Source organism: Neolamprologus multifasciatus, chromosome 7, assembly GCF_963576455.1.
Source record: "Neolamprologus multifasciatus chromosome 7, fNeoMul1.2, whole genome shotgun sequence".
NCBI lineage: Eukaryota > Metazoa > Chordata > Actinopteri > Cichliformes > Cichlidae > Neolamprologus > Neolamprologus multifasciatus.
This window is the reverse complement of record NC_140445.1, coordinates 22,750,491-22,764,460: the sequence shown is the minus strand read 5'-3', so window position 1 is coordinate 22,764,460 and position 13,970 is coordinate 22,750,491. Positions and strand designations below refer to the sequence as shown.

General features: G+C 40.2%; 1 protein-coding gene and 1 non-coding gene across 2 annotated transcripts; one reads left to right on the top strand and one right to left on the bottom strand.

Moving 5' to 3' along the window:
- Positions 1-3,525: 3,525 nt before the first annotated feature.
- Positions 3,526-10,708, bottom strand: tmem141 (transmembrane protein 141). The gene is made up of 5 exons (XM_085166539.1): positions 10,526-10,708; positions 10,287-10,353; positions 4,522-4,605; positions 4,287-4,397; positions 3,526-4,084 (listed from the first exon to the last, which is right to left on the bottom strand). The coding sequence occupies exons 1-5, from the start codon at positions 10,577-10,579 to the stop codon at positions 4,023-4,025; spliced, it is 378 nt and encodes a 125-aa protein (XP_085022665.1). The 5' UTR covers positions 10,580-10,708; the 3' UTR covers positions 3,526-4,022.
- Positions 10,709-13,164: 2,456 nt separating this feature from the next.
- trnak-uuu (transfer RNA lysine (anticodon UUU)) lies at positions 13,165-13,237 on the top strand. Its single transcript has one exon. It is a non-coding gene; the product is annotated as a tRNA-Lys (tRNA).
- The last annotated feature ends 733 nt before the right edge of the window (positions 13,238-13,970 follow it).

Sequence of the window (13,970 nt, the reverse complement as noted above, 5' to 3'; positions counted from 1 at the left end):
AAAAAAAAAAAAAAAAATGCATGTTTCAATTCGCATCACCTCTGTAAGACCATGTGAAAATTAAAACAAATCATCCTAGGTGAACTTAAACACCTTTGATCCCCTTTTGTTAAGACAGGAAAAACACACCACACAAAAATACTGCAAAAGGATGGTCGCCTTATATACATAGTGTATAAACTCAAAATGCACATTTCACTTAAAAATTAAGATGTGAACAAATCAACTTGTTAGAGATATTCTTCTCCTGTTGAAAAAAAAAACCCAAAAAGAAATAAATAAGTCTTCTCATCAGATATTGATGCTTCTTTCCTGTGTGACAGAAAATAGGAGACAGATGTTTGTTTGTTTTTTAAGTTAATTCCCAATAAAACTGTTTTATTGCTAACTACATTGCTGTCTGTATTATTGCTGAAGTCCTAAACGTCACCTTTAAAGTGTTTGTGCTAATAACATCATGTACAGTCAGACAGGCATGGACAACAGCACTGACTGGGAGGCTTTGAACAGATCACAGAGTTCAATTCAACATATAAGACTTTAAGAATGCACAAGCATCTACTTAAAATCTATTTAATTTATCATCTGTCATATTATTATGTACAATTCCAATGTATTTTGTTCATCTCACTTAAATAAACAGGCAGCCTTAAAGTATGAAATATTCATATACAAATACACATATAAATGTGTGTACTGTCTCAGTGGCTGATAGTGCCCCACAGGCCTCAGTGTGAGCTTGAAGACATTTATAATGTTTAAGTATGTGTCGGTGCTGACGATATACATTTTGAATGAAACTTTGGTAGCAAAGAAACAAGTGGCTATTCTTTGTGACCATATGGATCACTCATATTACCATTATTTCACCCAAAGGCACCAAATTAATACTTAAAAAAGCTGCAGCAATACACACAAATATAAACAGTACTTGGTGACAACTTTGCTTTTAGCCTTTAACCCTCTGGGGTCCAGGGTATAACTGGCCGTTTCTGACTACTTTTGATTTGGCCTCCATATTTCACCTTTAAAAACTGTTTATCTTGCCAATCTGTTATTTACTCATTTTGAAATACTGTAAATATGTAAATATTGTGATTAAAACATGAGTAGAAAGTGATATTTTTGACTGTAAAAACCACAAGCATGTTTAACTAATCATTTTCATAACTTGAAATGCAAATAGAAATTGTACATTTTTAAAAAATATGCACAAGTTTGCAAACAACAAAGTTATATGGTACTATTTACCTAAAAATGCAGCCAAGGCTCAGGCGTTTTTTATATAACCATTTCAAACTATTTACAGAACAATCAGGTGTTCTGCATCAAAGAAGAAGGCACTTAAATTATTTATGCAACTCCAAAAAATTGTTTTTGTCCACTATAACACAGATGAGAACAGCACAGGGATAAACCTGCAGGTCTGACAGCAGGTGTGTCACTCAGCATTTACACTGCAATCTGCCTTTGGTGGCTTTAAGGCAGCAACTGTGACGTTCACTAGTAGAACTGACACACAAAACAACGACTACACCACACAATAACTACACAAGACAACACACTAACTTGAGACTCCAAACACAGTAAACTCTCTCTCTCTCTCTTTCACTCACTCGCTCTCTCACTCCTAAAACTTCCCCCTCTTCCCAAACAAACAGATGCCACATGTTGCCATATCATATTTTGATTGGTCCACACGGTACATTTTTCCACCAATAGGGAAGGAGTGTTTTTTCTTTTCTTTTTTTTTCACTCACAATCAAAGCGTTTTTGCTAGCGCTCTCCTTAGAAAACGCTGTTTTTACCGTTTCTTCCCGGAGTACACGGCACTGTTTTATTCAAAAGAAAAATTTAAAAAACATCGGTTTTTACGTGGCCTATCAACACAATTTAAAACCTGGTACATTAGTTTGAAGTCCACACGTTCGACCCAAGTTGAAATGGAGAATCTGGGTCCATCGACCCCAGAGGGTTAACCAGAAAGCCTTAAGTTGGCTAGTTATATATAGGGCTAATGTTTAAAGCTTTCACTTGAGTAAATTAACTCATATCACTGCTAAGTAATGTTAGCTAAGTTCACAGCATATTCCATAATAGCGCTGCCATACTGCATCAGTGCATTTCAATCATTTCTCCAGCGAGTTTGATAGCAAAATAATAATCATAATTTTAAAAAATAGCGTGTGTAACGTACACGTACTGGAAAATTATTTACTAGCGCTCACCTATCATGCGACTGGAGAGCGCAAACTCCGCCATTTGTTCCATCAAACACTAGTGATGGGCCGTTCACAACGAAATGGCTCTTAGAGCCGGCTCCTTATCGCGAGCCGTCACGTGGTTTTTTTTTTTTTTTTCCTTTCTCTCACCCTCTCTCTCGCACTTTTTTCCGCTTCACTCCGCACGCGAGCCTTGTGCTTTACGCTGGGCAGAGGGGGGGAGGGGCGGTAGTTACACTCAGTAGCACAGGAACAGAGCCGGAGGGAGGGAGAGAGAAAGAGAGCCAGGGACAACAACGTCACATTAGAAAGGTATAGTAATCATCCACAACTATTTTCAGGATTCTGAAAGTTTATTCATGCGGGCCCATATGACAGAGAATATGCATCTTCTTTTTGTTTTCATATTTTAATTTATATTTAATTGTGTCGTGGTTTGCAGTGTTTTGTGTTGTTTCACTTTAAATTTGTAAAAGGAAAAAGCTAAAAATTTAAATAGTTAAAATTTGAAATGTGAATAGTTGATTTTTGTATTATATGATTTATTTATTACATTTTATGTGGAGTGAATAAATAAAAGTATATTTACGGTGGCCCATAGAGACAAAGCACATACAAACTTCAAATCACGTACAAACACGTACAAACTCCGAAGCACGTAAAAACTCCGAAGCACGTAAAAACTCAAAACACGTACAAAAGACAACAGAAGTGCTCCAGGATGCTGGGCTCAGTGTTGAGCTTTTGTTACCTAGTGGCTACACAAGCCAGCAAGTACCAACGACCGGATTTGGTGTGTGGTAGTAACAGGTAAATGAACTTTTTTTTAAAAAATTATTTGAATATATGAGTGCCTGTGTATAAATACACAAACAATACACACATGCTTTCAATTGTGTAATTTAAGTGATCTAGTAGCTCTGCTTTGGAAGTTCAGTTCATGCTAGAAATGTGTTTTGGAGTTTGTACGTGTTTTGTCTCTAGGGGCCACCGCATATATTTATATATAAACATATATAAATAAAACCACTTTTTTTTACGTTAGTAATTCCTTTTGTGCATAATTTTATATTATTGTCAATAATAAATAAATTAAAGCAACAAAACAACCTGAAGAGCCGGTTCGGAGCCGAAAGAGCCGGCTCTTTTTAGTGAGCCGGATCTCTAAAAAGAGCCGGAAATCCCATCACTATCAAACACTCAACAGCAACCTACAGGTATGTTAGCGCACTCATCCCGGACTGTCCGACGGAGGGGCGGGGTCACATGTTGAAACAGACACAAGGCAGCCCAGACAGCGAAATTTTGCTTTTACATTTTGCTACTCATTTTATTTCTCTATCTGATAAGAAAACTATTCAATCAGATAGTTATTTGTGGTGAATGAAATACAGTTACACTTTTAAGCACCACATCTGAAATTCAAGCACTTTTCAAATCTTGAAAAGACAACATTAAAATTCAAGCATTTTCAAGGATTTCAAGCACCCATACGAACCCTGTTAATAAAAACAACACCGGATTACAAGCATTACATCTAGTTCCTACTAAAAACCCACAACTAATTCCTGGCCTCTGAGTCAGGAAAACCCAGGGTTTTTTTTTTTTAAATCCACACATTGATACTGTTATGAAATTTAAGATCTCCACAACCAGAATAAATATAATACACAATCATGTGGGCCATGCAAAATGTGCAGAGCACCACTGAGCTCTTTCACTTTACATATTTATAATCTTTATGTTGTAGTTTATCTACAATTTTTATATTGTAGATAATAAAATTTGTTTGAAACTTCTTCATTCCATCACGTCACCATATTTTGTCTTCTGTGGTGCTGTTGGTTCCTCTTGTTGGGGTACTGAAAGACAGTAAAGAGAAAGGTAGAGATGAAGCATACGGTCTTCATTTGGTGAATCATAAGTGATGAAATGATACGCACCGATAACTTTTCTGATCATAAATCTATATACCTCAATAGGTTGACTCTTCAATCTTATATCCAAGACAACAGTTAACACAACATTAAATTCACATTTCATACAGTTCTGCACTGTGCTCACCTGGAGGTGGTGACCTGTCTGGGACTTTGCCTGTTTCTAGGAGCAACCAGAGGTCTGAGCATTTTTGCGTTTCCCAGCGAGTCACTGCGTAACTGCCCACTGATGATGCCACTGAGAGCACACAGGGGAGAGACAGAGGTTTCAGTGGCAGCACGGATGTAAGATCTACATTTGAGAGCTAAATACATTTCTTTATGTATTTTTAATAGTGCAATCCAAATGTTTTACTCCTCACCTATTGAAATGAGCAGGTTCCACTGAAGGGGATAAGGAAGCTTCCTCTGTAGGGCCTTCTGAATAGCAAAAAAACCTGCAACACCTGCACCAACAACACAACTCACTGTCACATCTAAAACCAGGGAGAAACATTTACACTTGTAACTGTGCAGTTTTTCTTATTGCTGCTGGTTGTTGTTTTTTTTGTCTGTTTGTTTTTTTTTCAATTAAACTAATTTCTAGGTTAAACCCAAAATGACAGATGACCTGACAGCTGAGTGGGTAGGACACAGACGGGTAAATGCCATCAGCAGTGGGCACTGGATTTGATTCCCAGCTGACTGGACATTCACTGTCATTCCCACACTTTCTTTCACCATGTCTCTTGTTGGCTCTGAATAAAACTGAAAATCCCAAACAGTCAAGCTTTTGTTTGGAGGGTGGTAGGTGTACAGGAGTGGCTTGCAGGAGTGCTCACAGACATATTCAATCTGTCCTTGGCCCACGCTGTGGTACCGGCCTGCTTCAAATCCACCTCCATCGTCCCGATACCCAAAAACTCCAACCCATCTAGCCTCAATGACTACCACCCAGTAGCACACTCACCCCCATCATAATAATAATAATTGGATTTATATAGCGCTTTTCAAGGCACCCAAAGCGCTTTACAATGCCACTATTCATGCACTCTCACATTCACACACTGGTGGAGGCAGCTACAGTTGTAGCCACTGACAGAAGCGAGACTGCCATATCGGCCCCTCTGGCCATCACCAGTAGGCGGTAGGGTAAAGTGCCTTGCCCAAGGACACAACGACCAGGACAGAGAGCCCGGGGATCGAACCAGCGACCTTCCGGTTACAGATACGCTTCCCAACCCTCTGAGCCACGGTCGCCCCACGGTCATCACTAAGTGCTTAGAGCAGCTGGTCCTAGCACACTTCAAATCCTGTCCCCCCCACCCTGGACCCCCACCAATTCGCATAACGCCAGAACAGGAGCACAGAGGATGCAGTCTCCATCGCACTGCACTCTGTCTTCTCACACCTGGACAACGACAAAACCTACGCCAGAATGCTGTTTATAGACTTCAGTTCAGCATTCAATACAATCCACCCCTCACAACTCATCAGGAAACTGACAGACCTGGGCATCAGTTCCTTCATCTGCAAATGGTTACTGGACTTCCTGACCAACCGCCCCCCAACATGTCCGGCTGGATAACCACTGCTCATCTACAATCACAATGAACACCGGTGTACCACAAGGCTGTGTGATGAGCCCTTTCCTCTACTCCCTCTTCACCCACGACTGCAGACCTGCTGATGGTTCTAACACCATCATTAAGTTTGCAGATGACACCACAGTGATTGGCCTCATCAGTGACAACGATGAGGCCACCTACAGGGAGGAGGTGGATCGTCTGGCTGATTGGTGCGACACAAACAACCTGCTGCTTAACACCGAGAAGACTAAGTAGCTCATCGTGGACTACAGGAGGAATGCTGACCCACATCCACCCATCCACATTAAGGGGACGGCTGTGGAGCGTGTGAGCAGCTTCAAGTTCCTGGGTGTCCATATCTCCGAGGATCTCATCTGGACGACCAACTGCTCCAAGCTGGTCAAGAAGGCTCACCAGCGCCTCTTCTTCTTGAGGACTCTGAGGAAGAACCACCTGTCCTCAGACATCCTGGTGAACTTCTATCGCTGCACCATCGAGAGCATCCTGACCAACTGTATAACAGTCTGGTATGGGAACTGCTCTGCCTCGGACCGGAAGGCGTTGCAGAGCGTCGTGAAAACTGCCCAGCGCATCGCCGGAGCACCACTTCCTGCCATAAAAGACATCTACAGGAAGCGGTGTCTGAAAAGGGCTGGGAAAATGATCAAAGACCCCAGTCACCCATCACATAGACTCTTCACCCTCCTGCCCTCTGGGAGGCGCTACAGGAGCCTCTGGACTAAGACCACCAGGTACCGGAACAGCTTCTTCCCCACAGCTGTCAGACTCCTGAACTCTGCCTCCTGACATCTGACCCACATTAAACTCATGGACTGGACATACACACACCCACAACCACCTACACACACAATGGACAACTGTACCCTCAAACACACAATAATAACATGGACTGAACCACCACTCACACACAACCACTAGCACTTTATATAGCCTCTGTAGAAATTATCCACATATCTCACTTATCTTAACTGCACTACTGTATAATTCTGTGTAAATAATCATTCTGTACGATAATTTTTAATCCTACAACTGTTCATAACTTGCATAGTTCACATTTCTGTATAACTGTATATCTCAGATTTCTGAATAGTTTTTTATTTTTCATATTTATATCCTGTTCATAGCCTGTACATAGCTTGTACTCACTACAGCCTGTACATACTTATAGTTATAGAATAGTTCTGTCAGTCTGCCCCAGGGCAGCTGTGGCAACAACTGTAGCTTGCCTCCACCAGTGTGTGAATGTGTGTGTGAATGGGTGAATGACTGGGTGTGTAAAGCGCTTTGGGGTCCCTAGAGGGGACTAGTAAAAGCGCTATACAAATACAGGCCATTTACCATTTCATAGCCTGTACATAGCTTGTACTCACTACAGCCTGTACATACTCATAGTTATAGAATATTCATAACATACTTCATGCCGTGTACATTATAACATACCATAATTGACCCATTTCTGTAATATACTTACATATCTATATTATTGCTAATATATATTGTAATATATCTATACAAGGCTCGCAAAATTACAAAATCTCTGGTAGCCCTTCGGGCAGGCATTCTTCAGTTTTTGGTAGCCCAAAATAAATTTAAGTAGCCCGAATAAAAAAAGAAATTTTTTTTACGTTTGGTTTCCTTTACAATATTATACATTAAAGTATAATATTGTAACGGAAACAAAAATTAATCAAAAAAATTGTTAAAATACAAATCACAACAGCTGTATAAAAATTACAATCATCAACTCAAATACTTGGTTCTAATTGAACAGAAATTTCTATGAACTTGTAAGAACCGTGTAGAACATGAATCAGTCTGTGTCAGATCCTGAATCTGAAATTTTCACTGAAGTCACGGGTAAGAAGTAAGTGGAACCAAGATCTAGGCCATTTGCTTTTTGAAGTTTGCAAAGACTGCTAAATTCTGCCAATGGTAGTTCACTCTTTGCAATATAGCACGCTGTTCTAAACAGCTTTTTCAGGAGTTCTTGTTGTGCTTGGTTTATTTGTAGTATGTTTTTTTGCAATTGGTGTTTGTTCTGGGAAAGATACTGCAGACTGGGCAATAATGCATTTCTTGCATTTCTCATGGGTTCTGATGGGGTCTTTCTTAAAATGACTGGTCCCAGTAACAAAAGCGCTTGTCGACTCAGAAATCAAATGAAACTCACAACACACCTGGCAGAACATCATGTTATTTAGCTCGTCATATTCCAGCCACAGAAATTCTTTTGTCCATGAAACCAAAAAAGCTGCGCTTTCTTTTTGCCTCATAGTCTTTAGGCTAGGTTACAAATCGTCAACATATTACGTTTTCGGCTACCCACCACATTCCTAAATGACAACCTCGGAAAAATGAGGAAATATGAGAACCGTATGGACTCAATCTACACATATTCGCTCTTTTCCTTCAAATAGCTTAGAAACACGCTATTTAACATCATTTAAGTCCTGTTTAAGGTGAGGAAAAAGGTTATGGTTAGGGCTAGGGATAAGGTTAGGTTTAGGGCTGGAATACAGGGCTGGAACGTTGGTTACCGCGGGAGCGTCATTGCACTGGATTTCAGCCATAACCCGCCGCGTACCATAAGAACGCCGAAAGTCTCCTTTCGCGTTCCTCAGGAACGCCGCGGGACGTGACAAAACGTCGCCATGTTACGCCTCGGGAGTGAGAACGGGCTCGATTTGTCATATCTTTTCCGTTTTGTGATCGGCTTTTCTTTGGCTGCCCCTTCTTCACCCTGACCTGTCTTATTTGGCTCTGCAGAACTAAAATACCAGCGTAAATCCTGCTGCTTTTACACACGTACTTACATAATGATCAGCGATTCTTTGCGCACTCAACCTCTCACATGTTTAAGCTTGCTGCGAGAGATTTCACTTGTCGCGTTTGAATAGTAAGCTAATGAGTGATAAGACGATGTTAGAGGAATTGGTGCGCAATTAATCGTCACTCACCAATCAGTGCTGCCGCTCTCTATACACCGTTCGCGCGATCGCAAAATGAAAATGAAAGCAAAAAGCAAGCGCAAATTCAAACGCGATTTCAATATGTCACATATTGACAGTGGCTCATCGATGCCAATGACATAATTACTCAGCTACATTGGCGAAAGAATGCAAAAGCACTGACATATATTTCCTATGATAGCCCGACGGGCAGGGCTGAGTTAAATTTTGGTAGCCGGACTGGAAAAATCGCTAGCCCCGGGACGTCGGGCTAGCGATTTTGCGAGCCCTGCTCTATCACTAAAGCACTTCTGGATGGATGCAAACTGCATTTCGTTGCCCTGTACCTGTGCATGTGCAATGACAATAAAGTTGAATTCTATTCTATTCCCTTGGACAAAAAGGCATATATCCTCTCACTGGACACTTTATTAGTACAAGGCCTTCAAAAATGGCTTATTTCTTTGTGGCAACTTCAACAAGTTTCTCAAAACATTCCTCAGAGATTTTGGTCCATATCAACATGATCACACACTCATGCATATCCATGATGTGAATCTCCTGTTCCGCAATATCCCAAAGGTGCTTTATTGGATTGATGTCCTTGTTCTTGAAACCAGTTCAAGATGATCTGACCTTTGTGACAGCCATTAGAAGATGGTTACACTGTGGTCACAGAGGAACGGACATGGTCATTTACTGAAGCAGTGAGTTACTCTAGACTTCCTATCAACTCAAAGCATGCTGGCCATTCTCCTCCAACCTCTGACATCAGCAAGGTATTTTCAACCAGAAAAGTGCTGATCACGGGATAGTTTGTCTTTTTCACACTATCCTCTATCAATCATAGAGATGGTTATTACAAAAATGTTTACTAGAACAGCAGCTTCACCTTTCTTCCCAACAGTGATGCTCAGTTTGAACTCCAGCAGTTTGTCATGACCATGTCTAAATGCCTAAATGCACTGAGTTGCTGCCATGTGATTGGCTGATTAGATATTTGCGTTAAGAAACGGTGAGTATATTGTCAGAGCTATGTTTGGGTATCCTGCAGTGCATTTCTGTTATCATTTCTTCATTAAAAACATTTACATTATGAACAGCTGGCATAAAAACAAAACAGTCCAGGATGCTAAAGAGCAACATCAAAAACATAAATAGATATAATAACAATAGTTATTTTAACTTTAATAATACAATCATTTCTCCCTGTGCTGAGATCAGTGTGATCATTGTGGGTGATACCACAAACATTTACAGAATACAGCTCCCTCTTGTGGTATATTCTGTCTGCAAAATCCGGTCATCCGTATTGTTTGCCTACATTCACGTTGACCTTACTTGAGTGTCTCGATTTTCATTAAAAATCTCAACACAATGCAGAAAAAAATGATAACAACTGAGGTTCAGAATTACACATAAAAACAGCAGCACTGACTGGGTCAAAGTTAGAGTAACACAGCCAACAAGGATTTGGATGAAAGCATTAAGAATGTACAAATAGGAGAAAGTCAAAGATTGTAACATGGACTGAAATATTTCTTATTTTAAGTGTGTGACTTTTAATAAATAAAGAAAGAAAAGTATTACCCAGCACAAAGGTCCCAGAACCCTTCATGAAAGCATGAGACTGACAGGCGGCGTAGCTCTCCAAACCCTGAGACAACAAATAAAAACAGCTCTCACCTGAACTTGTTACACATTTCTGTTGTATCTATGGAAAAGGTGTCAATGTGAGCAGCTGCTGGTTTATTCCAAGTGTGCAGAGGGACAGTGTCCTCCAGAGTGCACAAGTGATAAAAACGCAATAAAACAAACACAAAACCCACCGGATGTTTGGCCACCAACGCGTCGTCCACTTTGGTGAGCCCCAGATTAACCATGTTGAAGCTGGAGGTAACTTTTTCTATATATATAAGAAATAACCACTTTAGCTCATTCCCTAACTTCTTAGTCCACAGCTTGCTGTAGATGTACTATTATGAAAGTTCCGTGTTTGAGAACAACAAAAACCGAAGAAGGAAAAATAGAGCAGTCTGTTCAAAACTGTGGCGACATCTAATGGAGGGAGAGTGGTACTGCACCCTTACTAACTCAAGGTAGCATTTTAGAGGTTGCTTGCAAGAAAGAAAAACACAAGATAATACATACATGAATGAAATATATACTCACTCACTAACGCAAATATCTAATCAGCCGACCACATGGTGGACATTGTCAGGAAAGGTAGTTTAACAGATTTTGATTGTGGTGTGGTTGTTGGTGCCAGACTGGCTGGTCTCAGGAGTTCATAAACTGTTCATCTACTGGGATTGTCCCACACAGCCATCTCTGGGGAAAGGGGAAATATGCATTGGTTCTGTGTGAGAAAATGCCTGGCTGAGGAAAAACAGCCACTGTTTGAGCTGCTGATAAGAAGGCAATGGTAACTTAAATAACCACTTGTTAAAACCAACGTATGCAGAAGAACATCTCTGAACACATAACATACCGAACCTAGAAGCAGACTGCCACTCCTGTCAACTAAGAACAGGAAACTGAGGCTACAAATCATGCAAGCTCCCAGAAGATTAAAACATTTAAAAAGAAAAACCTTGCCTGGTGTTGTGAAGTTCAACAGTAAGAAAAAAAATATATGTAATATGAGAGACAACAAACACTCATTCTGAAAGGAGTACTTATATATTAGAGAGGGTCCATTTAAGATTTTCCCCCAGACTGAAGAAATGTAAGTGCTGTACTTACACATGATGGGGAGATTTATGTTCTGCAGTGGTAAAGGTCCACAATTTAGAGCAACAGACACTACCAGCACTAAGTCATGCAGTAGACAAGGAACACACACACACACACACACACACACACAGACACACACACAAAGCAAAAAATGTATTCTTATGGAAATACACTTTCCTCATTTCCATAAGAATAAGGTTTTCTCCTCTTTGTTGTGTGCATGTGCAGAACTTGACCTCTGGGTGTTTTGGGTGTTATCTCCACGTTTAAAAAAGATGGTTTTGCCAGTGTTCCCCAAACTTCTTTGCCTAGCAGACACATAACAAAGGGCACCTAAACCACCACATGTGGGACGCTTTCAGCACAAATGCAGACTTGAACTATCAAACTTTTCATTCAGGATTGTATTTATCTCCTTTTTTGGGTACCACTGGGCTTCACTGTTGAACTACTTCACCAAAATGGTCTCTAATCTACACTCAGAAATAAAAATATTTCTTATTAGCACTACAAAAATGTCAGATAGATCAAATCTCAATAATCTGCAAGTGCCCAGACTCTCTGCTGATGTCTGTGACCGGTCTGTTGAACTCTGACACCACAGTGGCCTAAAAGATTTAAAGACCTGAGAGCAGTTTCTGTCCTAGAAGAAAAGAACAGGCAGATGGAAAGAATCCAACTGCTGAGACCCAAGAAACAACACCAAGGGTAGAGTTACCGGGAGGCCACAGCAGAGCATCCGAACATCTGTTGCTTGTTACAGAGGAGAGAAAACAAAGGGCAAAGGGCCGCTGGAGATACATGAAGCATAGACTGTAAGAAAGCATTAGCTCTCAAGGTGGTGACTGTGATGACGCATATAATGTTTGATTTATTATTCATCATACTTTCACAATAAGAGCATAAATATTGAGATTAAAAGTGAGCTAATAGGCTTAATAGGTTCAGTCAGTGCCGAAGCAACGTGATGGAAGACAGCAGCTCCATTAAAGAGCGACTTCCCCTTTAATCTTCTCAGCTTCTCTGTTTTCATTCCTATTACTAATAAAGCAAAATTTTCACAATAAAATGTCAAATGTAACTGAAAATAAATACTGATCTGATGACTTATTTTCTTCCTTTCCCTTTGATTTATCCAGTGGCTCTATTTAAGACCCGGGTCCGTTGCCTTGAAACAGAGTGATAAAATAGTAATAGCTCTGCCTCAGACAGTTGGGGTAAAATAATACACCTGGTATGTTTTTGGTCAAATTTTGGGTTTGATACTCTTAAGTGTATTTATTTTTACTTAAAGTGGACTAGCTTTGCTGATTCACAGTTCAAAATAATCTCTTTCCCTCCATTTAAAGCAACTTGCTCCTGATTGGCTGCCCCTCTCAGGCAGCACTGAGCAATGCTTGCACACATGCTGACGTCATTATTGCAAACTTGGCTACATTTTATATGCATCTCTTAAGACATCATATGCATGACAGAAAATAAGCAATTGTATAACAGGGCTAAACTTTAAACTGGTTTTTGTATTTTAAGTATTCATTTTAGTGCGTTGTTTACAGGACATGCATATTTGTGAAGAGTTTGGTCTAAATTAAAACAATAATAATAATAATGAAAAGGATATTTCACCCCAGGAGGTCTTTTGGACTGAATGAAAACATATACAGCGGACATGAAAAAATAGCTAAATACACTACATACTGGTAAAATCTACATTTTAGCTGCACACATCAGAGCCCGGATAGCTCAGTCGGTAGAGCATCAGACTTTTAATCTGAGGGTCCAGGGTTCAAGTCCCTGTTCGGGCGAGAAATTTTGACGTGGAAGAGAATGGAGCTGAGAGAAGTAGTTCTGGAAGTTGAGGTAAAGATAGAGAAAGAAGTAGTAGCGAGCGGCCTCTGCCGTACCTGACTTTGCTTTGTCCAAGTAACTGCAGGTTAGCCCTGACTCTTCTGTACTTTTTATTTTTTTATTTATTTTTTTTATAAATGTCGTGTAATGTTTCTTTGTCACGGGAATGTTCGTAATGACATAAAAAATATTATAAATGTTGTTCTGCTTCATTCTAACCGGCTGATTAGTTTGTTTTACACTCCTGGAAACACAAACGAAACCCGTTCAGCCAATCACATTCATCGCACTTTGATCTGCGACAAACTGCAGCGATGTCCACGTCTTCTCTATCGAGCTGTGGGACAGCAAGCTTTAATGTTTAAATGGATCCAGTTTCAGAGATCTAATGTGCTGCTGTCACCTTAGAAATAATCAACAGCACTGGGAGCTCACTCAGTGACAAAATCATTAAATGTATTTAAGCTGATGAATTTGCATTTACAGCAGTGTTGGATTTTGCTGGTATATTTTATGCTCTTTAGAGATTTTTTTATTACCCTTTGATGACATCTCTGGAGTAGGTGGCACTCATAGTGATGATTTTCTGTGGAAGAAAAGTCATATGATCCGTGGACCTCCCTCCTCCCTTTCTGATTTGTCAAATGCTGCCAAAGCCACCCTATTTGTGTGACTATTCATCTCGATCGT

Bases quoted from the DNA above. Each gene is read 5' to 3' on its own strand.
- tmem141 (XM_085166539.1), bottom strand. From the start codon at position 10,579: ATGGTTAATCTGGGGCTCACCAAAGTGGACGACGCGTTGGTGGCCAAA. The intron at 10,354-10,525 runs GTGGGTTTTGTG...TTGTTGTCTCAG, and splicing joins CGTTGGTGGCCAAACATCCG to GGTTTGGAGAGCTACGCCGC. The intron at 4,085-4,286 runs GTGAGCACAGTG...ACTGTCTTTCAG, and splicing joins AGACAGGTCACCACCTCCAG to TACCCCAACAAGAGGAACCA.